This window comes from Natrix helvetica (genome assembly GCF_964273705.1).
Source record: "Natrix helvetica genome assembly, chromosome: 15".
In the NCBI taxonomy this organism is placed as follows: Eukaryota; Metazoa; Chordata; class Lepidosauria; order Squamata; family Natricidae; genus Natrix; species Natrix helvetica.
In genome coordinates, this window is record NC_138565.1 from 3,245,355 (window position 1) to 3,271,381 (window position 26,027).

Sequence of the window (26,027 nt, forward strand, 5' to 3'; positions counted from 1 at the left end):
TCAACTCTAGGTTAAAAGATGCATCCGATGATGGCAGCAGCTACGCAGCTTGACCAGGACAAAAGTGGATGCAGCGTTGACCTCTCTTAAGGGAGCCCAGATTTCTAGCTTCTGAAATGGGGGAGACCACGCGCCAAAGGTGCCTTCAGCCAAGTGAATCCATGCAGAGGCAGATCGTCCTCCCGAATCACCATTGAGCCCACTGTCGCTAAACAAGACGGAGATCATTTTATGACCTTTATTGCTACTCTTAAGCGAATCGCCGTGAGCGGATCACACCATTGTGTTAAGTGAATCCCGATTCTCTGTGGACTGCGCTGGTGAGGAGGTCGTAAAAAGGATCACATGGCACTGCGACGGTCATAAATGCGGGGTGTTATTCCCACAATCATTCCCAATGCCCAGGCAGAATTCTGGGAAATTAAAGTAGCTATGTCTGGGTACTATTCCCACAATCATTCCCAATGCCCAGGCAGAATTCTGGGAAATTAAAGTAGCTAATGATGAGGACTAGTGTCCTAGAGAGGAAAAGGCAAATACAAAATGAGGAGTCCTTGATGCTCTCTGAGCTTGCAAACCTTTCGTGACTCAACTAGGTAACATCATCAGTGCTAGAAGGGAGTGGAGAGGACAGTAGGGCCATTGATGTTCTCTGAGCTTGGTGGTTTTCTTGCAGACATTTCATGACGCAGCTAGGTAACGTCATCAGTGCTAGAAGGAACTGGGGTTTAGTCTCTCCTTTGTACACTGATGACATTACCTAGTTAGTAAGCATGAAAAAAATGGTCCTCGGTCCCTTTTTTTCAGCGCTGTTGTAACTTTGGTCACCGTTGTAAGTCAAGGACTCCCTGTGCTGTCGAGGCTCTGCGAGATCAAGACGGGGACATCAAGCTTGTAGAAGGTGCTATGAATGAGGAAGTCCATTTGTGTCCTTAAATCACTGTAATTACTCTAGGAATAGCTTGTTTTGTGGGTGGGGGTGGAGAGAAGCTATTTTCAGCCTCTGGCACCTGTCACCTCCAGCAACTCCCACCAACGTTGAGTTAACAAGTCATTGATTAAGGATTAAAGTTCAGAGGAGGCAAAGGGGGCTGGAGAGAAATGTTATTTGCTGGTTGGTGGTTCTCTACTCCTTCGTTGACTGGAAATCTCAACCCACTTTCAGCTCATTAGGCGGAAGAGTTAAGAGCGTATCTCAGATTTGGGCGCGCTCAAGGCAGGTTGAATGAGTGCTTTAAGGAGTCGCGGTGACCGTCTTTCTCCCCTACCAGACGTCCTTCTGGGTTCAGAAGAAGCCGGAGAGCCAAAGCAAGCTACCAAGGTGACCGGAGAGGATCTTCAGGAAGGAACTGTCTTGAGTTGGGGGCTCTAGGAGAACCCCAAGTCTCCTAGAGTTTGATCTCAAGTCCTGAAGAAGACATGGCCCTCTTGTCCTCTGTGGAGGGCTGTGGAAAGGAATGCAACATCTGCTATGAGTCCTACCAAGAGGTTTCCACCAGGCGGGTACCGAAACTTCTCTGGTGTTGCCACACCGTCTGCCTTTCCTGTCTCAGGAAGCTGGTTTGCCGGAGCAGAATGGTCTCCTTCGTGGTCTGCCCCTTCTGCCGGATGGTGACCCTCTTGCCCCAAGGAGGCCTCCAAGCCTTGAGGAACAATGAAGCTCTCCTACGAGAGGTAGGACCACCAGGAACGGAGGATTCCCAGGCCACCTCTGAAGATGGTTTGGAAGAAGACAACGATTCCACAAGAGGTTCTGACTGGTCCTTTGGCAACATGGCCCTGTCTCTGGAGTACACCTATAGACCTACTTCGTCCATCTTCACCGTCAGCAGCATCGTCCCGGCGTTCCCCATGGGGTTCCATGCGGGGATGTGGAACGGGCTCCGTCTGCAGGAGATGCAAAATGCCGTGGTGATAGAGATGCCTCCAAGGACATCTTCAGCTCCTGCATCTGTGGAGAACCTGCGCATTTGCTTTGCGGTGACTCTGATCCTCCTTGTGGTCTCCATCTTCTTCACGCTGGTCTTTTCTTGAACAGGGAACGCTAGATGCACCGTGTCCCAAGAGGAGCTCCACGCCTTGAGGGACGATAAAGTTCTCCTACAAGAAATAAGACCACAAGCGGAGGCATCCCAGTCTGATCTCAGCCAGAAGAAAGAAGGTTCTATGGGCAAGATGCAGCTGGTGCCCCAAACAAAGGACCCACATTGTGCTCCCAGATTTACTCTCCTCTTATTTAGAAGGTGACTTCAGGACTTTCTGATCCAGCAGTGATGAGGTCGCCTCTGTCAATCTGTTGCTCTCTTTCTGGCCGCTGTTGTAATTTTGCACAATTTTCTCCAGGGCAAACAAAAGTGACAGTTGTTCCTATCGGTAATGATCTACAATTCTTAGGATCCCGAAGCCAGGCACGACGAGGGATGAAGGATGCTGGAAGATGTGGATTAGCATCAGCTAGAGGGCTCAGGTTTCGATAGGAGATACAATGGATGGATGTATCGATAAATTTGTGGATGGGATGGACAGATGGATGAATAAATTGGTGGATGGATGGATGGATAAACTGATGGATGGATGAACTGGTGGATGGATGGATGGATGGATGGATGGATGAATTGGTAGATTGATGGATGAATGGAGGGATGGATAAACTGATGGATGGATGAATTGGTGGATGGGTGGATAGATGAATTAGTGGATAGACGGATTGATGGATGGATGAACTGGTGGATGGATGGATGGATGGGTGAATTGGTAGATGGATGGATGAATGGAGGGATGGATAAACTGATGGATGGATGGATGAATTGGTGGATGGATGGATAGATGAATTGGTAGATGGATGGATGGATGAATTGGTGGATGGATGGATGAATTGATGGATGGATAAATTGGTGGATGGATAGATGGATGAATTGATGGATGGATAAATTGGTGGATGGATGGATGAATTGGAGACGGATGGAGCCATCTCAGCCATTGTAGACAACTAACTGACACATTTTATGGGCTTGGGCTAACAATTACGTGGTCATTTCTTCTGACTCCTTATCACGTTACGTTATAGAAAGTTGCAATAAAAAGTTCCTTTTTTAAAAACTAGAGGGTCTGGATCTTTCAGAAGACTAGAACTCCCAGTTTCTAGCCTGACACCATCACTAAATCATCCTTCAGACCAGCAGCAAAGTTGTCCCTTTTCTGAAATAGAAAACCTACCAAAACTGAGAAGAAGCATAGCAGAATTTTTTTAAAAGACGCACACAGACGTACCCCCGTTTTAAAATCCTCCGCCCAGGTGCTGCCCAGGCCCCCCTTGCCCCCAGGCTAACCCACCCCATTTTGAAGCTTTGGAGACGTTGCACTTCTTCTGATCTAGGCATTCCCAGCCATAACTGTACTTTGGAAATTCGACACAAAACATTCTTAAAATAATGGAGGTGCAACCAGATCCCCCCTCTTTTAAAATTAAAAGAGTCAGGATGAGTGGCGATGTCATTTCCTTTAATTGCACTTTTATTTGTGGATTCTTCCCAACCCTCCCACCCCACACCTTCCTCCCAAAAAGAGAAAGAATGAATGAAAGACACAAAGTTGGCAAATTTGGTCCAACAGAAGAAGGCCCAACCGAGTTAGTGCTACAGTCTACATCCGAAGTGAAAAATCCGGAACCGACAAAGTTAGCCAAGTTGTAAAAGACAAAAGAGATGGACGGTTTCAGGGGAGGACGGAGAAATGGGAGTTTTGGGGAGGGGTGTTCATTCCCCCCAAGACAAACCCCCACCCCCAATTGGTGCTGCGTCGATCGGAAACAGCGACCTTTGAAAGAAATTCCCCATCCCTTCCTCCTTAAAACAAGACTCGGCTACCTCTAGAGCGAAGGCTCAGCTAATCTGGTTTGCCTTCCACTCAAAAGACCCAATCCATACATTTAAAAAGGCTTATCGGGGGGGGGGGGGGGGACACACACCTTTTTCCCCAAACATTTAGGGTTCCCGCCAGCCACAGATCTGACACACCAAACCCATTAGAAATGGAAGAGACACATGTAGCCCCTTCCCCTTAAATGCCGAACAGTCTTTTCAGTTGGGGGTGGGGGTGGAAATCTTCTTCGGACACCCCAGCTTTAAAAAAAAAAGGAGGGGGGAGGGGAAACACTGAACCCCCAAGGAAAGACTTGCAAGAGAAGATCTCCAGCCAGAAACCTTTTTGGGAAAATGTGAGAAAATTGCATAGGGACGAGGGAGCTACTCCTAGTTGCCCTTTGACCCGGCCGAGGAGAAGCTGGCCCATCGTAAAATCCATCTCACCAATAAGGCAAGGAGTCGCTCAACGCACAGAGATGTTCTTTCCAGTTATTCGAAGGAGGAGAACGATGAAAAATCACCCGGGAATCAAAACTTCCAAATCTATTCATTCGTCCATCGCTAAAAACTGCCTTTCAGTCCTTGAGCCATTTCTAACCTCTCTCTCTCTCATCTGTCATTCCCTCTTCTCTCTCTCTTTCTATCATTCCCCTCACTAATTCCCCCCTTCTGTCTGTCTGTCTCTATCATTCTCTCATCTATCACTCCACACTCTCTTCTTTCTCTGTCATTCCTCTCTCATTCCTCTCTCATCTATCATCCCTCCCTCTCTCTCTATCATTCCCTCTTCTCTATCTTTCTATCATTCCTCTCTCTCTCATCTATCATTTCCCCGTCTGTCTGTCTATCATTCTCTCATCTATCATTCCCCACTCTCTTCTTTCTCTCTGTGTGTCATTCCTCTCTCTCTCTCTCTCTCATCTATCATTCTCCCCTCTTCTTTCTCTCTATCATTCCTCTCTTGCTCTCTCTCATTCCTCTCATCTATCATCCCTCCCTCTCTTCTTTCTATCATCCCTCTCTTCTTTCTATCATTCCTCTCTCTCTCATTCCTCTCTCATATCTATCATTCCCCTCTCCTTTATCATTCCCCCCCTCTCTCATTCCTTTCATCTATCATCCCCCTCTCTTCTTTCTCTCTCTCTGTAAATAGGCTCCCTTCTAACCATTTAAAACCTTCGTGTAGGCACCAACTGATATATAGAGGGAGGACAGATTCGCAAGCAGGGAATCCTCAAAAGCACCGGTGGGGAGATGTGGGGTGGACAGGAAGGGGAAAAAAACCCCGGGATTCTCCCCTGTGCATCGCAGAAGAAATCCGGACGCTGCATTTCAGCTCCTCTTGTCCCGCCACGAAGACTTTCTCGCTTGCAAAGAAGCAGGAGCCTGAATTTCAGAGTTTAATGCAGGAAAGGGCTTGCTTTGTGCTTCAGTGCAGGGGGAGAAACCTCTGGCATTCAAGGCCCCCGGGGGCGCAAGGGGCAATCCCAGAATCTTGCAGAAGGGGCCCGAGTGCCGGCCAGTTCTCAAGCCCACCCCCTCCCCTGTGCAAAACAACCAAGCAAAATGTTTCCGTCGCAAGTCTCCAACCAAGCTTTCTCCTCCGTCGCTCATCCCAGCCAATCCAGGTCGTCGTCGTCTTCATCGTCATCACCGAAGAGCGGGGTCGGAGGAGGCTGTCCTTTAAAGCTCTGGAGGACCGAGGAAGACAAGTGTGAGACTGGAACGCTTCCCAGAGTGGACCAGATGTACAGGCAGTACATCAACTTAAATCAGTTAATTTAGGGACCGTTCAAAGTTGCCATCGCTCTCCTTAACAACTGATTCCCACAACGCTGTTAATAATTTACTAAGACTGCATTGCTATTATTCTTCTCTTCCTTTCTGGTATCTCTCCCCCCCCCACTTATGGCTATAACCGTGTTGCTGGTGTCTTTCAATTTATATTGCTTTTATTTGACTCCTAGTATGATTTGATTGCTTATAAGTAACCTATGACTTTCAACTAAGTGTTGTATCTTATGATTCTTGATGAATGTATTCTATTTTATTTTTTCTTTATGTACACTGAGAGCATACGCACCAAAGACCAATTCCTTGTGTGTCCAATCACTCTTGGCCAATAAAGAATTCTATTCTATTCTATTCTATTCTATTTTTTATATTCTATCCTATTCCCTATTCTATTCTATTTTCTATTTTTATATTCTATTCTATTCTTTATATTCTATCCTATTCCCTATTCTATTCTATTTTCTATTTTTATATTCTATTCTATTCTATTCTATCTCTAGTCTATTCTCTATTCTCTATTCTATTCTCTATTCTATTCTCTATTCTATTCTATTCTATTCTATTCTATTCTATTTCTTGTTCTATTCCATTCCCTATTCTATAGTAATGTATTCTGTTTTATCCTCCTCGCCCATCTGCGCATAGGCGCATGACCCCTTCCCAGCTTTCAGAGGCTTTTCTGAAGCCTGGGAAGGGCGAAAACGGCCTCCCTCACGCCCCCCCTCCCCGGAAGCTGGAAACAGATCGTTTCTGAACTTCTGGCTGGCCCGTTGGGGCCATTTTTCGCCCTCCCCAGGCTTCAGAAAAGCCTCCAAAAGCTGGGAAGGGCAAAAAACAGTCCAACGGGCCAACTGGAAGTTCGCTCTACATTCTGGGAAGAAAATGTGACTAAGTCCTTCAAACCAACTAGGTGTGAAATCCTAACTCACACTCCAAATTGTTGGACCAAGAGTCCCAAAAGGGTTGTTGTTTTTTTTGAGAGGGGGCAGGTAAAAATACAAACTTGCAGTCTCCCCCAAGCCTCACCAGTTCTTCATCGTCCTCTTCCTCTTCCAGTGGACCTGCTGATGAAGGCAGCTTACAGTCGGTTGCTTTCAGCAAACTGGCTTTACCCTCAGGGGTGCTGCACGAAATGAATAAGCGAATAAGTGAACTAAAAAAAAAAAAAAAAACCACAGAGCTACCTGTAATTGTGGCTGGAAACTGCTGGCATCTCAAGATCCCTTTTAGAAAAGGCTTAAAGAGGCTTATTTAGCTGAAAGACCCCTCAACTCTCCTCCCAAAGGTAAAAAAAAACAACAAGCCAGGATTCCTCCCCTCCCCATCACAGCATCTACATGCTGCAATACCTCCCCCCCACTCCGTCCCAATGGTAAGTCTACCGCTGTTTTGACCCAGGCTTCACCAAATCACGAAGCAGACTCCTCCTCTTGACAAAACCTCTTTTTATTAAGCAAATGTGAATTCCTCTCCTTCACATCTAGCAAAGTCCCGGCAAAGTCTTTCAAGGGAGTATTTACAGTCACAGACCTTATCTGGCTTGGAGAGCTGCCAGGCCAATCTATGCAAAACCTGGCAAGGAGTCTCAGAGAGTCACGAACCAATTAAGCAAACTCTTGCAAACTCCACTCCCCTTTCTCCCATCTTTTATTTCCTCTGGGAGGGGCCATTCACCGTCCACCTGTGGCCTTACTCCCAAGTCGACCCCTGTTCTTTAGCTGTTCCCTTCGTCTGGCAACTCTGTGCATGCGCACACTGGGAAGAGGTTCCAGCTGTTCCTCTGCCTCACTGATGTCTGACTCTGAAGGCAGCTGATAACTGTCAGACGGCCCTGGCCCCCTCTCTGCCTCCGACACAGAGCCCTCATCAGAGCCTTCCCCAGACTCCAGGACTGGCCCATCTTCCTCCCCAACCTCCTCACTGTCCGAATCGGCTGCCAGCTCATGCAATATGCTACCCTGTTTCTCCAAAAATAAGACCTCCGCGGATAATAAGCCCAATTTGGGCTTTTGAGTGCATGTGTTAAAATAAGCCCTCCCCCAAAATTAAGCCCTCCCTGAAAATACTGCAACACAGCCGCAGCCAGGAGGTGACCACGCTCGCCGCCTCCTGAACCTCGAAAATAATAAGACCTCCCCGAAAATAAGGCCAAGCGCTTATTTCGGGGGCCAAAAGAAAATAAGACTTTGTCTTATTTTCGGGGAAACACGGTAAGCTCTAGGAGAGCCAAATATGCAATGGCTGTTCATGAGAGAACATTCTTGGAAGAGTCAAGGGATCATCTCTCAGCTTCCCAAGCTGGAGAGGTCCTATGCTGATGGGCATCAAGGGATGCAGATGTTCTCGCTAAGGTTTGCCTCCTCCGACTCCAAATTTGGGGAGCTCAGGTTGCCTCAACTGACTTGGGATGATGTGAGGACTTGCTGAAAAGTGACGAGAAGCCCCCCTCTGATGGGCACTGACCTGGAATCCTCAGTCGGAGGGATGGATGCTGGTGGTGGCATCTCCGCAGCTTGGACTTTCTCATCTGTGGTACCGGATGGGACGTTTAAGGAGGTTGGATCTTGGTTAGGAACATCTGGGGAAGTGTCTTCTTCTTTTTCGGGCTCCAGTGTAGGCACAGCTTCCTCCGCTGCTGGCTTCAAGGGGACAGGATCTGTGGGTGTGTCCTCAACAGCACCATCTAAAGCAAGCGCTTCTGTTGGCCCGGAAGACACAACCGCCTCCTTCTTCTCCACCTCTGGGGGTTTTGTGACCGGATTCGGGGACGACGGGGTCAACTCGTTAGGCGTGTCTGAACGCTGGGCCTCCCGTTCCTGCTTGCTTTGGCTTCCTTCTAAAGAGGGAGCAGAACCGTCTGGGTCTTCTTCTAGGTGGCCGGAAGGTACAGGAGATGCCACTGCCGGCGCCTCCTCAGGACTGCCTGACTGATCTCGGGCGAGGGTCACGGGGCTTCCTCTCTGCGGCGGTCCCTGCTCTTCGTGGCTGCCTTCTTCAGACCTTTCCAACAGCTGCAGAGTTATTGTCTGGCAACAGGAAGGAAGGAAGGAAGGAAGGGAAAAGATTAGTGTCTCAACCTCTCGCTCCTCGATTAGAAAACTGCAGAAGGAGACCTGTGAGAGAAGACGAAGGAGCAGTTCAGCCAAAGGATGATGAAACCGTGGCTTTGAAGGGTACCTTGATGGTGCTCATGACCACTCCGAGAACGATCCTTCCAGTGTAGGACTCCTCCAACTCAAATTGGCCTCGGAGGGAGTGGAAGACCCTGTTCATGATTTTTTTCACCTGGAAATGTAAGAGGGGGTAGAAGTGTTACCTGTTCTGATCGAGGCTTCCCAAGAGCAGGAAGCCAACTCCTTGTCCCGGATGCTGCCCTCAACGAAATAGAGTTTGACACCCCTGATGCAGTCCATTTTTTTATTTTTTTTTAAAGGATCCTACTTAATAAGGGTTTCCATGGACATACCTCTTCAGCTGAAGCTGTCGGTGGGGACCTACTCCTCAGCTCTTGGATCCGGTCTTCATAATGGGCGGTGAGGTCTGCCAGCTGGGACTTCAAGGCCGCACACTGGCACGGGGTTTAGAGAAAGAGAACATGCCAGTATGATGGGAGGCAGGATTCTCCCCTCCAGTTTTGCAGATTTTTTTAAACAGTTTTTAAAAAAAAATTATTTCCAAAGTTAAAATGCAAAAGGAAAAGAAGAGACCAACTAACCACCATCAAGCACGAATAATATACACTATATTGCCAAAAGTATTCGCTCACCCATCCACATAATCAGTTGTTGAGTGAATACTTTTGGCAATATAATATATGGGGCTTGGAATCTAAAAAGTCCATCCTGGTTGAATGCTGAAAAACACACCCCAAATATTGGATGCGTTCTCCTCCCCAATCCCTGCCCCCTTCACCCAAATGGCCATGCATAGCCTCTTTTTGCTCGTTTTTGCCCCCCCCCAACCCTCCAGGAGTACTTTGCAAGCTCCCTAAAGGCTATTCGTGCCTTTTGGGGGTGGGGGGGAAACGGGCCTGTTTTCGTGAAAAACGGGCCGTTTTGGGGAGGTTTGCAGAGTGCAAAAACTTTTTTTTTTAGTTTCCTCTTCAAAACCTCGCTGCGTCTTATATTCCGATGCGTCTTATACTCCGAAAAATACGGTAATGTCCGGGCCCAGGAAACTGCTGAATCTCACCTTGCTTTTAACCGCCTCTAGTTCCTCTACTTGATCCTGCAGCTGTGCGGATTTTTGATCCTCTGAGCTCCTGCTGGCCTTGAGCAGAGAAATCTGGAAAGCAGAGACACAGGTTAACATTCAGACAGGCTGAACCAGACGGCTTCTTCTGAAGCATCCCGTTGTTGGCTTACAACAGAGCCTAGAGCCGTGATGGCAAACCTATGGCATGCGTAGCCCTCTCTGTGGGCACGCGAACCGTTGTCCAGCTGAGCTCCACCGCGCGTGCGCTTCTTGCCAGCCAGCTGGTTTTCGGATTTTTGTCGTGCATGCACAGGGGCAGGGGGTTAGCGTGGGGGAATGCGGAGCCCACGCATACTTTTGGCCAGAGTCAGGTCTCATATTCCTACAGCTGGCTTGTGAAATGCGCCTGTTCATAGCCTGCCCCAGCACCTTGTTGGTGGATGTGATTTATGACACAGACAGAAGGGAGGGGATACAGGGGGGTAAAGTTCAAACGCAATTAAGCAGAAATCATTTTCGGCTCCGCAGAAGAACATGCCAAAATGTTGATCCTAATAAATGACTGGATTTCTTTTGAACTTTGTCTCGAGGCTCGTAAATTAATCAGGCCATCTTTTGGAAACTTCACAGAGAGCTGAAACTGACTTCCGCTTAATTGCGTTTGAACTTTGTGTGTTTACCCAAGCGTCTAATCAATTCACGGTCAGCACTAAATTGGATCCAGATAAGAGTTGACGGAATTCAAGAGAAATTCTTCTGCCAGAAGACAAGAACAACTCAGAAAGCAGGGTCGACTTCGGAGTAAAGCCACACCGGGGAGGTGATTGGCCCCTCCCATAGGAAACAAAAGAGGAGCGAATGGGGAGGGGGCTTTTGCAGGAAACAACTCGTTCCTTCGGTCGTTTCAAGAGTGGAAAGTTCTGTTTGTGACTGTAAGAGGCTCTGTGCCAAGTTCTGCCTTGCCCTGCCATTTGGAAACTAGTTATCTGGCAGCTCTCCAAGCGAGATAAGGTTCGTGTGGATAAATATTCCTCTGAAAGACTGTTTGCTAAGCCTTGCGGACTGCGAATGAAAGGAATTCACAGTCGTGTAAATAAAAGGGGTTTTTGCGGGGACCAAGACTTTGCTTCATGCTTTTTAAGGAAGCCTGGATCAAAACAAGAGGTTGGATCCTTCATGGGAACATAAAGACTCCAGGCTGATTCCTCTCTTGACTCCACCTGCCTGTCCTTCTCCTACCGCTACCCACCTTCTCTTCCAGTTGGGAGACCATCTGCAGCTGGGCATCCCGTTGCTCACACACTTCCTGGAACTGGCGGGCGTGCTGCTCCTTGGCTGAGCTCAGCAGACGCTCGCACTTCGCTTCCCACTGGGACTCCAGCTCGGTCTGCAGAAGGGAAAACTTCCCCAGAACAAATAGACGGGTTGGCTTCCATTCTAACACAAGGATTCCCTGCCCTTCCTGCGCCCTGAACGCCATTAAAGGCCGTCGCAGTGACTTGATTCCTTGCAACGTGACGCGTCTACAAAGGAGGCTGAGTGGTCAGAGCGCTGTGGATAGTGTGTGGGAGTGAAGAGGGACATGGGCCTATTTAGCCGCAGAGAGCAGGTTTTAGAAAACGAACAAAAACTGGAAATCTTTAGCAGCCAACACCCAGATAAGCAGGGATTGACACCAGACAAATAACAAGCTGAAAGCAATATCCTAGTCGAGGAACTACGGAGGTGTCAATCAAGGAGGAAACAATACCCTAATCAAGAAAGCAAACTACACAACCCTTAATACTGGGAAAAAGAATATAAACAGGAAACAGGTGCCACACTCTACTGACGGTACTACCTAGTTGGGTCATGAAATGTCTGCAAGTTCAGATACCACAAAAACCAGAATTTCTACGAAAGAAAAAGCTACAGTTCCTAAGAGGAAGAGCCTTTCCTTGCCTTGCTTAAAGCCTGAATTTCCAAGATCTGTCGCCCAGCTGAACCTGGGGGCAAATTCACTCTCACCTGCTCTGAAGCGACGTTGTTGGACGAGGCCCGTGACTTTTTCAGAAGCTGCCGGAGTTGGTCCATCTCTTCCTGGTAAGACTTGCGGATCTCATCCACCTCTTCTTCGGCCTGTTTTCTCTCAAGGAGAGACTTCTTCTTTCTTTCGGAAAGATTCTGAAGGGGAGGAAGAAGATGGGAGACAGCAGCCATGGGTTGAATAGAATAGAATAGGAATAGAATAACAGAGTTGGAAGGGACCTTGGAGGTGTTCTAGTCAAACCCCCTACAGGAAACCCTACACCACTTCAGATAAATGGTTCTCCAACATCTTCTTAAAGACTTCCAGTGTTGGAGCATTCACAACTTCTGAAGGAAAGCTGTTCCACTGATTAATTGTTTTAACTGTCAGGAAATTTCTCCTTAGTTCTAAGTTGCTTCTCTCCTTGATTAGTTTCCACCTATTGCTTCTTGTCCTGCCCTCAGTTGCTTTGGAGAATAGTTTGACTCTCTTTTCTTTGTGGCAACTCCTGAGATATTGGAAGACTGCTATCATGTCTCCCCTTTTCATTAAACTAGATATACCCAGTTCCTGCAACCGTTCTTCATATGTTTTAGTCTCCAGTCCCCTAATCATCTTTGTTGCTCTTCTCTGCACTCTTTCTAGAGTCTCCACATCTTTTCTACATTGTGGGGACCAAAGCTGGATGCCGTATTTCAAGTGTAGCTTTATCAAGGCCTTATAAAGTGCTATTAACCCTTCACGTGATTCTATCCCTCTGTTGATGCAGCCTAGAACTGTGTTGGCTTTTTGGGCAGCTGCTGCCCACGGCTGGCTCCTATTTAACTGGTTGTCCACTAGGACTCCAAGATCCTTCTCCCAGTTACTACTATTGAGCAAGGTTGAGGGGGGGAAGACTGAGCAAGATGGGAGGACAAGGGGAGGACGGCCTGTTCCTTCCTGTTTTCGACCCGCAAACACAGATCCCTACCCACTGGGAACGTGTGACGCGGGCCCAATCTAGAACTCTAAGCAGGATTCTAGATCTTTCAGAGGTCCTCACCTTCTCCAAGTTCTCTTTCTCCAACTGGAGGTCCGCCAACTCTTCCTCCAACGCCGCCAGCTTCCCGTCCAGCTGCTTACGGCTCTGCTTCTCTACCGCGAATTTAGTCTTGGCCTCTTCAGAGGACTCCCGAAGTTCTTCAAGAGTCGAGAAGAGAGGAACAAAAGCATAGAGGTGGCAGCAAACGCAGCTTTGAGGCACCCCAAGCGAGGTCTAAAGTTTCTCCAAAGCTCCGTTTTATTAGAGATGTCCTACTGGCACATCTGGGAAAACCCGAATCTGGAAGCTTCCGGGTTTTCCCCACCCAAACGAAAAGTCCAAGCCCCTGCCCAGCACCCACATGTCCATCCCATGATCCCATCAGGCACTGTCCAAAACTGGAGATGCCTCCCAGACCGTCACACCATGGCAGCCGCAGGGCACGATGGCCTTGACTTTCTGAGAAAGAATGTTGTTATGGCTACCTATCACCCACACTCTGTATAATCCTTCCCTCCCGTTTTCCCACAGAAGAAAAGCATGGCCTGAAGTCCCAAAGGTAAAAGCTTCTAGGTTCTGACATTGAGTTGATCTAAAGGTTGGGTCAACCCTATCTTCTGCAGAAGGTGGAGGACACTGAAGCCCCCATCCAAGGAGGCCATCACCAGTCTGAGAAAGGTGCTCTACTGTCCCGTAGAGACGCGTCTTCTCCTTCAGCATCTTCCTCACCTTCCCTTACCTGCTACCTGGGCCTGCAACTGGTGAAGCTGGGCAGCATGCCTCTCGGCTTCCTTCAGGGCAGCATTCAGTTGGGAGCGAAGGTCCATCTCTTTCTTCTGGTGGCTGGTCAGCTCCAGCTGAAGCCGGGAGATCTGGGCCGTCGCGGATGCCAGTTCCTCAGCAACTTTAACCTGCAACGTGAAAGGAGATCCATAAGGGGGGGAAAAGCAGAGGAAGGAGTTATGGAAGAGTTTTCTCCAAAAAAACAAAACGAAACGAAAAAAGAGGGAATTAAAGCACAGGTAACAGGTGAGAGATTCCCTCCAGACAGTGAGATCGTGTAGGAAAGTGTCAGGTGCGGAGAATCAGGGCTGGACATCAAGGTCAAGTTAAGCTGATTTATTCCTCTTGCCTAAACCAGGGCATCTAGTCAACTATTAACAATAAATGGGTGCTAGATAAGAGTTAATGGAATTCAAGAGACTGGAATTAAGCCACTTGTGGGAACGTAATGATCCCAGGCTGGTTCCTCTCTTGACTCTGCCCGTCCCCAGGTTCTTTCTGTCCTCCTACAAAAAAATCACCACTGCACAGTGATGTACTAGGCCCCCTGCAGGCCCCGCCCCTCGCACATGCTCCCCCATGCTCCCTTCACTAATCCATGTGCAACCCCTGAAGCTTCCGGGGTCCAAAATTTAGTGGACCCTAATTAATTAATTAACCCTAATTAATCAGTGGAAGAACTTGCCTCCAGAAGTTGTGAATGCCCCAACACTGGATGTTTTTAAGATGATGTTGGATAACCACTTGTCTGAATATATATATATTAATATTTCTTGGATTTCTAGACCGCCCCCTCTCCCAAAAAGGGACTCGGGGCGGTGTACAGTCAATGCAGATAAAAATGCAATCATAAAACAATTAAATGCATTTGGATGGAGGAGATAGGCTGTACAAGAAATAAATATATTCTAAAACCCTAAAAACATCCCCAATTAAAAACCCAAACCCAATTAAAATAAATCCCCGGGAGGTAAAACTAAGAAAGTGCCAGGCCAGCTGATTGAAATAGGTGAGTCTTTAACTTTTGACGGAAGGAACGGAGGTCGGTGGTGGTTCGAATGTCGGGGGGGAGGTCATTCCAGAGGGTTGGGCCCATCACAGAGAAGGTCCTACTCCTAGGTGTCGCCCGCTGACACTGCCTAGCGGACGGCACCAGGAGGAGTCCCTCCCTGTGTGAGCGAATAGGTCGCAGGGACGTGTGTGGTAGGATGCGATCCTGCAGATATCTAGGTCCTATGCCATGGAGCGCTTTAAAGATAGTGATCAATACCTTGAAACGCACCCGAAAGGCCACAGGTAGCCAGTGCAGCTCGCGCAGGAGCGGTGTTACGTGGGAGTAACGTGTACTCCCCATGATAACCCGCGCGGCTGCGTTCTGAACTAGCTGCAGTCTCCGGATGCGTCCCAAGGGAAGCCCCATGTAGAGGGCATTGCAGTAGTCCAGGCGAGACTGAAGTGGTGTAGGGTTTCCTGCCTGAGTAGGGAGTTGGACTAGAAGACCTCCAAGGTCCCTTCCAACTCTGCAATTGTATTGTATTTTAATTCTTGAAGTTAAGCATTCTCCCCACTTCCCAAATAGGGAACAATTAGAGTGTAATCAAAGTGAGTTATTTGGAAAAGGGAGACAAAAGGAGCGGGATGAGATTTTCTTCTCTGCTTTCCCATTTTCCCCCCTTTGGGATTCTGAGGATGGTAAGGCCAGCATCAAGGGGAATTAAGGTTAAATGCTGGGTAGAAGCCCAGAGTTGAAGGGGGGGGGGGAATCGCTCATCCTCTTTAAGCTATCTTGGCTCTCCTTTCCTCTTGGTGGCCTTACCTTTTCTTGCTCAGCGTGTAAGACTCTGGCTTGAGAATGCTCGGTGTTCATTTGCAGAGAATTGTTCCTTTGCTCCATAAACAGGTTGCTTTGCTCCACGTATCTGGAAGAAAGAGAAAGAAAGAAAGAAAGAAAGAAAGAAAGAAAGAAAGAAAGAAAGAAAGAAAGAAAGAAAGAAAGAAAGAAAGAAAGAAAGAAAGAAAGAAAGAAAGAAAGAAAGAAAGAAAGAAAGAAAGAAAGAAAGAAAGAAAGAAAGAAAGAAAGAAAGAAAGAAAGAAAGAAAGAAAGAAAGAAAGAAAGAAAGAAAGAAAGAAAGAAAGAAAGAAAGAAAGAAAGAAAGAAAGAAAGGAAGAAAGAAAGGAAGGAAGGAAAAAAAAAGAAAGAAGGAAGGAAGGAAGAAAAAAGAAAGAAGAAGGAAGGAGGAAAGAAAGAAAGGAAAGAAGGAAGGCAGGAAGAAAGAAAGGAAAGAAGGAAGGAAGGAAGGAAGAGAGAGAGAGAAAGAAAGAAAGAACCGTAAATAAAGGGGAGCCTTCCACCCGGACCGATGGCGATACAGATGGAAATAGATCTAAAATCGCTGGGGAGAGTTCTGACCTCTGATTCCGCTGAATCAGTTCGCCGATCTTCTCGTTCTGTTCCTCGATGCGACTGCTCTTCTCAAACACCTCTTGCTTCAGCCTCTCGTTTTCCTGCAGAGAGAACCCCCCCAAAAGATGAGAAACCGTCCTTCTCACTATCAATCACACTAAATGGGAGAAGTGGAGCTTCTCACTCATCCAGGTCAGGCTTATCCCAAAGGCAACTGGGCTTTTACTTAGACGTTTCGCTTCTCCTTCAAGAAGCTTCTTCAGCTCTGACTTCCATTCCCCACCATCCGCAGTCAGAACTGAGGAAGCTGCTTGGATGGGAAGCGAAACATCTTCAAAGAAAAGCCAGAAACTCCATCTGCCTCTAGAAAAAAAAACACCTTTGACAAACACCCCACCGGATGACGATATCATTAGGAAAATTTGGGATTGTGCCGAAATGGATAGATTAACCTGAAAAATGAAAGATAAAGAAGACTCGAAATATTATAGGACGTGGAATAAATTTTAGGAATGGATAGAGGCAAGAGGTAGAAATGAGAGAGACGTTGAGGAATATCAATAACTGTTAGCATGGGAAATAAAGATATGTAGAACTATGGATATAATATGGAAAAATTGTAAATAGGCTAATGTAAGTAGAAATTTAGTTAAAGCTCATTTTCTTTTCTCTTTTTTTGGTTGTATTACTATAATTACTGTAAATATATTACTGTTATAGTTATTAGCTTGTATGTTAAGATTTGCTATTGGTTTTTCTTTGGCTTTGCTTTATTTGTAATTCTTATCCTGACATGGCACTGTCTTTTTACTAAAGTATAAAAGAAAAAGAAAAAAAACACTTTCGTGACAAGAGGATTGGCTGTTGTTGTTGTTTTGTCAATGAAGACCTAACAATCTATGATGGAGGTCAAGCTGAATGTACACACACAAACACACCCATTGAAAGGTATGCTGGAGAAACTCATAGTTAGGATAGATTAGCGAAGGTGAAGGAATAAGATGTGATATTAAATTATATCTGGGTTTGCGGAAATACAATCCCAACGAAACATAAACTGAGACTTGAAAGAGACACCTACAATAATAGAAAAGGAAGGGAGAGAGGAGGAGAGAGTGAAAGGAGGCAGAGGAAAAAAGAAAGAGGTAAGGAGAGGAGGATGGAAGGAAGAGGAAGAGAAGGAGAGAGCGTAGGGAGAGGAAGAGGAAGAGTAGGAGTAGGAGAAAAGTAAGGGAAGAAGGAAGGGGAAGGAGAGGAGGAAGGAAGGAAGTAGAGAAGGGAGGGAGGGAGAAAAAAAAGGGAAAATAAGGTGCTGTTACAACAGGAGGAAGGGATAGTAAACAAAGAAACCCAAACGGTACATTATAACCTATTAAATGAAATAATAAATGTATAAGAATGATCAATGTAAAGAAGAATAACCTGAATGTATACTTAAAATGGTATGTAAGAGAATAAAAAATAAATTATCGGGGGGGGGGGGGAAGGTATCCTGGAGAAACTTAAGAACTGAAGAGAGAGAGAGAGAGGTGTTGAACTTAAGTTTCTCCAGGACACTTTTGAAAGTATCTTCAATTTTACCTGGACGATGCGTTGGATGTTGGTCATAATCATGGTGGCCTCCATCGTAACTGAGGAGATACCTGGTAACAAGCTTTGGGTGGAATTCTGTTTGTGCAGCTCCTCCACCTGTAAGAGAAAAGAGAAGGCCTTGGATCACACCTTGGCTAAGGTGTCTCATTCAATCCACTGTGAGAAGGCTAAAAAAAAGCTGCCCCAGGAAAAAAAGATATCAAATTCCAACAGAAGATGCTATCGTGTTAAAGTAATGATGATTTAAAAGCTAACCACTTTTGATGTTACCTTAGCAGTTAGCTGGTCTATTTTGTCCGCCACTTTGCCCACCGAAAGGCGGATTTCGGTGTTCTGTTGCCTTGCTTCCGTCATTAAGAAAGAACCGATGTCACCAGCTGCTTTGGAAGGAAACACAGTTTTTGGAGGAAAAAAGAGAGAGCAACGGAAAGGATCAGGAAAAGAGTAGTAAACAGAGCTGCTCTCAAGGCTAAGAAAGAGAATCAACCCATCAATAAAAATAAATAAACATATTGGTACTGTGTTTCGCCGAAAATAAGACAGATTCTCATTTTCTTTTGGCTCCTAAAATAAGCGCTTGGCCTTATTTTCGGGGAGCTCTTATTATTTTTGAGGTTCAGGAGGCGGCGAGCGTGGTCACCTCAGGGCTGCTGCTGTGTTGCAATATTGTGATTTACAATATTGTGATTTGTGATTTACAGTCACAGACCTCATCTGGCTTGGAGAGCTGCCAGGCCGATATATGCAAAACCTGGCAAGGAGCCTTGCAGAGTCGCGAACCAATGAAGCGAACTAATTGTCTCCTGCAAACTCCACTCCCCTTTTGCTCCTCTTTTATTTCCTCTGGGAGGGGCCGTTCATCATCCACCTGTGGCCTTACTCCCAACTCGACCCCTGTTCTTTAACTGTTCTCTTCGTCTGGCCACTCTGCGCATGCGCACACTGGGAACAGGCTCCAGCTGTTCTTCTGCCTCATTGATGTCTGACTCCGAAGGCAGCTGATAACTGTCGGACGGCCCTGGCCCCCTCTCTGCTTCTGACACAGAGCCTTCCCCAGACTCCAGGACTGGCCCATCTTCCTCCCCAACCTCCTCGCTGTCTGAATCTGCTGCCAGTTCCTCTAGCCGCTGGTGGGCCACAACAATTTTATGTTAATGCAGCCACAAAGGGCAGAGCAGGCCTGACTTACCTTGGAAAGGAGTGGGAAAGATGGCCCCAATAGGCTGGAGCTGGGAAGCTGCCGCAGGGCCTTGTGTGTAGGCGGAATTCATCCCTGTGTAGGCCTAAAAGGGTGGAGTAAGGTAGAAAGATCGTTTTTTTGATAATTCATGTAATAACTGCAGCTAGGATTGCATTTGCACAAAACCAGCCGTAGGAATACATAGGCTTGCTTAGCGAAGGCTGTGTTCATTTAACAACCCTTTCAAAAGTCAAAACCCTTTCAAAACCCTTTCAAAAGTCCTAAAATCAGATCGGGACACGTAGATGCTCATCGGCATTCATACCTGAAGACTCTGAGAGGACCCAGGAAGAGCTGCGGGCGGATGCAAGGCTGTAGGTATCACAGCAGGCGAGGACAGGTGGAGTCCAGAAGCAGATAGCTGGGGCCCTGGAAAAGAGAAAATGGAGAAAAACAGAGTCAATGCAGGAGCTAGATAAGCACATGTCTGCAGAAACCAGAAAAAAACTAGAAATAATTCTTCTGAAGGTGATTTCTGGGCCAATTCTAGAACCCAAGTCTGATCTTGGTGGCATTCCGAACATAAGCCAATGCAGAAACTAGAAGAAACTAGAAATAATTCTTCTGAAGGTGATTTCTGGGGTCAGATTTTGCTCAATTTTAACACCCTCCCCAGCCTCGGGAGCACTCCATAAGTCTCCTAAAGTCTATCCATGCATTTTGACAAAAAACGGGTGCGTTTTCGCAAAAAAACGGTCCATTTTTTGATAGTTTTGGGAGGGGGGCTACCCCCCTGGGGGCACTCTGCAAGCCTCCTAAAGGCTATTCATGCCCTTTTTGAGGGGGGTGGGAAACGGGCCCATTTCCGTGAAAAACGGGCCGTTTTGGGGAGGTTTGCAGAGCGCAAAAACTTTTTTTTTTAAAAAAAATTGCCTCTTCAAAACCTTGGTGAGTCTTATACTCTGGTGCGTCTTATACTCCGAAAAATACGGTACTTTACACTAAGAAACGCAGGTTGAAAATGAAATGCAGGCTAAGAGTAGATGCGTTCACGTGCCTTGGGCTGTTATCTGAGGAAGAGCAGCTGGGGAGGATGGTTTCAGCGGCGATGATGTCACGGGAGGAGCAGTATCTCGCAAGGTGTTGGGGTCCTGAAATACACACCCACAAAGGGGGGGGGGGCTTTGCGTTAAGTTTTTCCTTGTGATTCTAAGCCGCTATTCTCCTTCCATATGCCTCTCTGAAGGCAGCACAAAATAAACGGCGTAAAATTGGACAGCCACATAAGTTCCTTGACTTATCACCATAACCGCAGGCTCAAATACGGCCGTAAATTGAGAACTAGCGGTGTCTTTTCATGCCTTCCCTAATTGTTTCTCTGATCTGTCCGTCCATCCATCCATCCGTCCTGTCAATCAATCAGTCAATCAGTCAGTCAATTTATATAGCTACCCATCTCACATATGTGACCCTAGGCAGCTTACGATAAAATGGTAAATTACACAGCGTAACAAAATTCAGTTCATCTCAGCAGTCTAAGGCAGAGGTCAGTAGAGCCGCATGTGGCTCTTCCATCCCTCTGCTGCGGCTCCCTGTCGCCGGTTGTCTCCACAATTGATAGGGCTTTCGGTTAGGACAAGTAGAGGAAAAAGGATGGCGCACTAGGAGGAGACTCTATGGTGAGGGAACCAGACTTTATGGTGAGGGAACCAGACTCTATGGTGAGGGAACCGGACTTTATGGTGAGGGAACCAGACTCTATGGTGAGGGAACCGGACTTTATGGTGAGGGAACCAGACTCTATGGTGAGGGAACCGGACTTTATGGTGAGGGAACCAGACTCTATGGTGAGGGAACCGGACTTTATGGTGAGGGAACCAGACTCTATGGTGAGGGAACTGGCTGGAGCCGACCGGAAGTCCGGTTTCCTCACCATAGAGTCTCCTCCTAGCGCGGCGTCCTTTTTTCTCTACCTGCTTCCGGTTAGGACATTTGTGGCTTTTTGAGTGTTTAAGGTTGCCGACCCCTCTTCTAAGGAAAGAATTGGGAAGAGGAATCCACTGAATGGTCTCTCAGAATTCACACTCGTTTTGGATCCTTGCAAACAGTAGGGATTTGCGTGTGTGTGTGTGTCCCCCACCTCCCCTTGCAGTAGTCTCTAGATTCTGAAGCCCACCCACCTCGATCTCTGAATCACTTAAGTCCAGCTGGGCCGGAGCCGAACCGGAAAGGAAAGGCAGCATCGGTTGGCCCATCTTCGCCATTCGTGAAATCAGCTTTGCTTTCGCCACATCGGGGTTCTAGAGAGAGAGAGAGAGAGAAAGAAAGAGAGAGAAAGAGAGAGAGAGAGAGAGAGAGAGAGAGAGAGAGAGAGAGAGAGAGAGAGAGACTGAAATTAAAATCAAACCCTGGAATTAAAAACTTGGAGAAATGAAAGCCAATCTGGGCGATCCAAAGACTTACGGCTAGTTGTTCACTGAGAGAGTTGGATTTGGCCCGCAAAGCTGGCTCCCTGTGGCATAAAAAGTGCAATCTTAGAACAGATCAGCGGCGTAGAAAGTCTGTTTTAAGGATTTAAAAAGCCTGTAGCATTGTTACTCAACCTGAGTTCCTTTAAAGGTGGGTGGACTTCAACTCCCAGAATTCCCCAGGCAGGATGGAGTTAAAAGTCCACCTGTCTTAACGTTGCCAAGGTTGAGAAAGCATTGGCCTAAAGTCTTTGAATTCAATACGAAGAGTTACTAGCATCCCTCAGTCTTTCTCAAGCAGCAGACACTGCCCGACTAGCCCTTAGACTTATATCCCGCTTCACGGTGCTTTTACAGCCCTTTCTAAGCGGTTTACAGAGTCAGCCTCTTGCCCCCAACAATCTGGGTCCCCATTTCACCCACCTCGGAAGGATGGAAGGCTGAGGGAGGGAGGGAGGAGGGAAAGAAGGAAGGAAGGAAGGAAAAGCAATAGCCCTTAGACTTATATCCCGCTTCACAGTGCTTTTACAGCCCTCTCCAAGCGGTTTACACAGCCAGCCTCTTGCCCCCACAACAATCTGGGTCCACGTTTTTCCCACCTCGGAAGGACGGAAGGCTGAGTCAACCTTGAAGCTGGCGAGATTCGAGCCGCTGAACTGCAGCTAGCAGTCAGCTGAAGTAGCCTGCAGGACTGCACTCTAACCACTGGGCCACCTTAACGTGCAGGAGAGGATTGAAAAATTCAAATCAAACTGGTCACAACTCACCCAGGCTTCGGTGGCAGCGTGCTGGGAGGCAACCCTGCAGGGTCGGTGCCGAGATGTTCGGGGTTTGGTCCTGGAGAGGGCGCGAGGGCGTCCCTGGAGGCCACATTCTGCCCATTTGAAGCAGCCTCCTTGGCCAATCTCACCTAAGAAAGATGGGGTGGGGGGGGGTGAGACAGAATAACAGAGTTGGAAGGGGCCTTGAAGGTCTTCTAATCCTCTTTATTGCTCTTCTCGGCACCTTTTTTCTAGACAGGCAGACTCCATGGGCCACCGCTGGCTTGGAAGCAGCCCGCAACGAAAAAAGAATGGCTTACCCTCTTGACTTCCACCTCAAAAGCCAGCGTAGAGTCTGGAGGAACACGATTTGCCACTCCCTGAGACCCGTAAGCTAGGGCTGGAGGGACAATGAGGAAACGCTTGCTTCCTTTCTTCAAACCAAGCATCCCTTCTTCCCAGCCCTTTTGGGGATAAAACAGAAAGCGGCACCATAAACGGCTGTGATTTAACTCTCTCTCTCTCTCTCTCTCTCTCTCTCTCTCTCTCTCTCTCTCTCTCTCTCTCTCTCTCTCTCTCTCTCTCTCTCTCTGCTGAAAAAAAAAGAGCTTGAATGTCAGGCCTGCAGCCATCTTTTCTTTCGGATCTTTGGCCTGCCACACTTTCTATTATCCTACTATGCCTTTCCGATGGTGGGGAAATGGGATTGTATGGAGTTAGATGCCATGTAGCCATAACAACATTCTTTCTAGAAAGCCAAGGTCATCCTTTGTCTCCGCACCTGACCGGAACTGGATGGGTAGGAACTGCCAGCATGGCAGTGGGAGATTGGGCCATGGGATGGGCTTGTGGGTGTGGGGGAAAGATCTTGAACTTTCAACTGGGTGGGGGGAAACCGGGAAGCTTTCAGATTCGGGTTTTCCCAGATGTGCCGACATGGCTCTCTTAATAAATTGGAACTTCGAGCAATGCTTTGCCTTGGACTCTGATTTAATTTTGGATGCTATTTGGAACCCTAACATTAACTTGAATCTGAAAGCTTCCCGGTTCCTTATATGGAAGGGGTTGTTCCCCCTCCCCCTTTCTTCAGAGCCATTCCCCTAAAGGGGGAATCTACCGTAGGCTCATCCTAGGAGAAAGTTTTCAAACTGTATTATCTAGTTTGGGCTCTTTTCCTGAGGATATCACCCACCCACCCTCAATCCCTGCTCCCAATTCTCTCTGATGACAAACCCGGGAATCAAGGTCTTCCCAACCATTTTAGCAAAAGCTTTACTAAGCAACCCAGATGAGATGGAAAAGCCGAAAGTTTAAAAACCAAAAGACCCCCACTCCACCCCCCAAAGGAACAGGACGGCATCCCTCACACCTTGATGACTTTGCCAGAGCCCAGCTTCAAACGGAGGAGTTTCTCCTTGTTCACGTTGGAGTCGAAAACCTGTGAGAAATAAAATGCAAACGGGGAAATGCAGGAAAGGGAGGGAACCGGCGCTTCGTTGCACGGAGGGAGGACAATGTTGTGGCCCACCAGCAGAGCTGGCAGCAGATTTTAACAGTGAGGAGGTTGGGGAGGAAGATGGGCCAGTCCTGGAGTCTGGGGAAGGCTCGGATGAGGGCTCTGTGTCGGAGGCAGAGAGGGGGCCAAAGCCATCTGACAGTTATCAGCTGCCCTCAGAGTCGGACATCAGTGGGGCAGAGGAACAGCTGGAGCCTGTTCCCAGTATGTGCAGGTGCAGAGTTGCCAGATGAAGGGAACAGCTAAAGAACAGGGGCGACTTGGGAGTAAGGCCACAGGTGGACGATGAATGGCCCCTCCCAGAGGAAATAAAAGAGGAGCGAAAGGGGAGTGGAGTTTGCAGGAGACCATTAGTTTGCTTCATTGGTTTGTGACTCTCTAAGACTCCTTGCCAAGTATTTCCTTGTACAGCCGTTGTGTCTGGAAGCTATCGACCTGGCAACTATCCAAGGACTGATAAGGTCTGTGTTTGCAATTCACCCTTGATAGCAATTCACAGGATGTGAATGCTAGGAATTCACGTTCGCCAAATAAAAAAGGGTGGGGTTTTTTTTTCGGGACAAGGAGTCTGTTTAGTGATTTGGGGAAGCCTAGACCAGAACAAGCAATCCTGTGAAACTGACCCCCCCCCCCCCAAAAAAAAAACCCGTCTTCAGGAGTTGAGGACATCCCTTCTTTTTCTCCTGGGCTTTACCTGCCCGAGAGCAGAGTTCTGGAAAAGCCAGCCAGTGAAGGAAACTTCAAGCGCGTCGCCCACTTCCACAGCTGGGCCGTCTCCGAGGAGGAGGTCCTGGCACACCACCGAATCAGGGGAAGGGGTGCTGTTGTACTTGGCGAGGCAGAGCTGTGGGCGAGAAGAACCCGGCTCTGAGTCACTCCAGGCATTGGACTTGTAGGATTGCGGCTTTCAGGGGGTCACATGATCGCCAGGAGGGAGGGAGGAAAGGAAGGGATGGAGGGAGATAGTAGATGGGATGAGATGGGGAGGGAGGGAAGGAAAGAGATGGGAATGAGGGAGGGAGGAGAGAGTAGATGGGATGAAATGGGGAGGGAGGGAAGGGAAGGGAAGAAGGAAAGACGGAGAGAGATGGGAATGAGGAAGGGAGGGAGGAGACAAGATAGTAGATGGGATGAGATGGGGAAGGAGGGAAGGAAAGAGATGGGAATGAGGGAGGGAGGGAGGGAGGGAGGGAGGAGAGAGTAGATGGGATGAGATGGGGAGGGAGGGAAGGGAAGGGAAGAAGGAAAGACGGAGAGAGATGGGAATGAGGAAGGGAGGGAGGAGACAAGATAGTAGATGGGATGAGATGGGGAAGGAGGGAAGGAAAGAGATGGGAATGAGGAAGGGAGGGAGGGAGGAGAGTAGATGGGATGAGATGGGGACGGAGGGAAGGAAGGGAAGAAGAAAAGGAAAGAGAGAGAGAGATGGGAATTAGAGCAAGGAAGGAGTGAGCAGATGGGAGAAAGATGGGTGGGGAGGGAAAGGAAGGGAGGGAAGGAAGGAGGAGGGAAGGAAGACAGACAGACAAAGGATAGATGGAGAAGGACAGTGTGGATAGGACTAGCATTGGGCACAATGTTCGTACCTGCTTGCCAAACTCCACTGCTGCTTTCTCCGATTCAAACATGAGGGACCAGTTTTGCCTCTGATCATCATAAAATGTTCCATAGTTGTTGGGTTGGATCTAGACAAACAATTAAAAAGGAGAAGCATCAGTTCCGGATGGTAAAACTCATTTCGATGTCCTTTCAATTGCGATGGCCGACGGCTTTTAAAAGGCAGGCAGTTTGGAGAGTGTTAACAAAATCCCAGCCACGCATTTACGAGAATAGAAAACGTCCAGCTGTGTGACAAACGGCTACAGATGGCACCGTTTTAAGAAGTGGAGGGGTGGGGGGGAAATCACAGGGCATAAAAAATAATGCTAAGAAAAATGTTGACAAGATGGAAAAGATGGCAACTTTGTGCAAAAAACCCAAGAGAAGCAATCGGAATATTCCCTACGGATGAGATCGTGATTGAGAAAATACTAGAATCTGCAGAAATGAATAGACTAACACTTGCAATTAAAGAAAGGGAAGAATCTGACTATTATAGTATATATGTATGTATGTATGTATGTATGTACGTACGTACGTATTTGTGTTACAACCCCTGGTATGCCTAAATATGGGAGGAAGGTCACTACTCCCTCTTTCTGTCCTTCGGCTTATCACAGAAGACCATGCAGGCAGAAAACCATATTTTTATTTTTAATGTTGCCTTTTTATATTTGTGTTGTATTTGTCCTGATAAATAAATAAAGGGAGACTAGTATAGATCTATTTCGAGCTAATTAGCTCTCATCAGCTAGCCATACCCTTGGTTCAAATCCCAGTAAGGGTATGGCTAGCTGATGAGAGCTAATTAGCTCGAAATAGATCTATACTAGTCTCCCTTTA

The 26,027-nt window shown here is 47.5% G+C and overlaps 1 protein-coding gene across 3 annotated transcripts in view; it reads right to left on the minus strand.

Annotated features, from left to right (window-relative positions):
- Positions 1-3,480: 3,480 nt before the first annotated feature.
- The window catches only part of FKBP15 (FKBP prolyl isomerase family member 15), a 33,619-nt gene continuing 11,072 nt past the window's right edge, over positions 3,481-26,027 (minus strand). For 2 of the 3 annotated variants that reach the window (XM_081967214.1, XM_081967216.1), the window contains exons 6-29: positions 25,172-25,270; positions 24,280-24,429; positions 23,439-23,507; positions 22,390-22,533; positions 22,076-22,218; positions 21,304-21,352; positions 21,021-21,140; positions 19,898-19,991; positions 19,166-19,269; positions 18,850-18,943; positions 17,931-18,040; positions 17,649-17,756; positions 16,074-16,168; positions 15,480-15,582; positions 13,620-13,791; positions 12,902-13,038; positions 11,859-12,014; positions 11,101-11,253; positions 9,849-9,941; positions 9,124-9,225; positions 8,835-8,942; positions 8,121-8,683; positions 6,684-6,780; positions 3,481-5,554 (exon numbers count right to left, since the gene is read on the minus strand). In XM_081967214.1, the coding sequence (XP_081823340.1) occupies positions 5,474-5,554; positions 6,684-6,780; positions 8,121-8,683; positions 8,835-8,942; positions 9,124-9,225; positions 9,849-9,941; positions 11,101-11,253; positions 11,859-12,014; positions 12,902-13,038; positions 13,620-13,791; positions 15,480-15,582; positions 16,074-16,168; positions 17,649-17,756; positions 17,931-18,040; positions 18,850-18,943; positions 19,166-19,269; positions 19,898-19,991; positions 21,021-21,140; positions 21,304-21,352; positions 22,076-22,218; positions 22,390-22,533; positions 23,439-23,507; positions 24,280-24,429; positions 25,172-25,270 (3,144 nt within the window). In that variant the 3' untranslated portion in view covers positions 3,481-5,473. The remainder of the gene's footprint in view (positions 5,555-6,683; positions 6,781-8,120; positions 8,684-8,834; positions 8,943-9,123; positions 9,226-9,848; positions 9,942-11,100; positions 11,254-11,858; positions 12,015-12,901; positions 13,039-13,619; positions 13,792-15,479; positions 15,583-16,073; positions 16,169-17,648; positions 17,757-17,930; positions 18,041-18,849; positions 18,944-19,165; positions 19,270-19,897; positions 19,992-21,020; positions 21,141-21,303; positions 21,353-22,075; positions 22,219-22,389; positions 22,534-23,438; positions 23,508-24,279; positions 24,430-25,171; positions 25,271-26,027) is intronic. The other variant, XM_081967215.1, reaches the window with a different exon arrangement.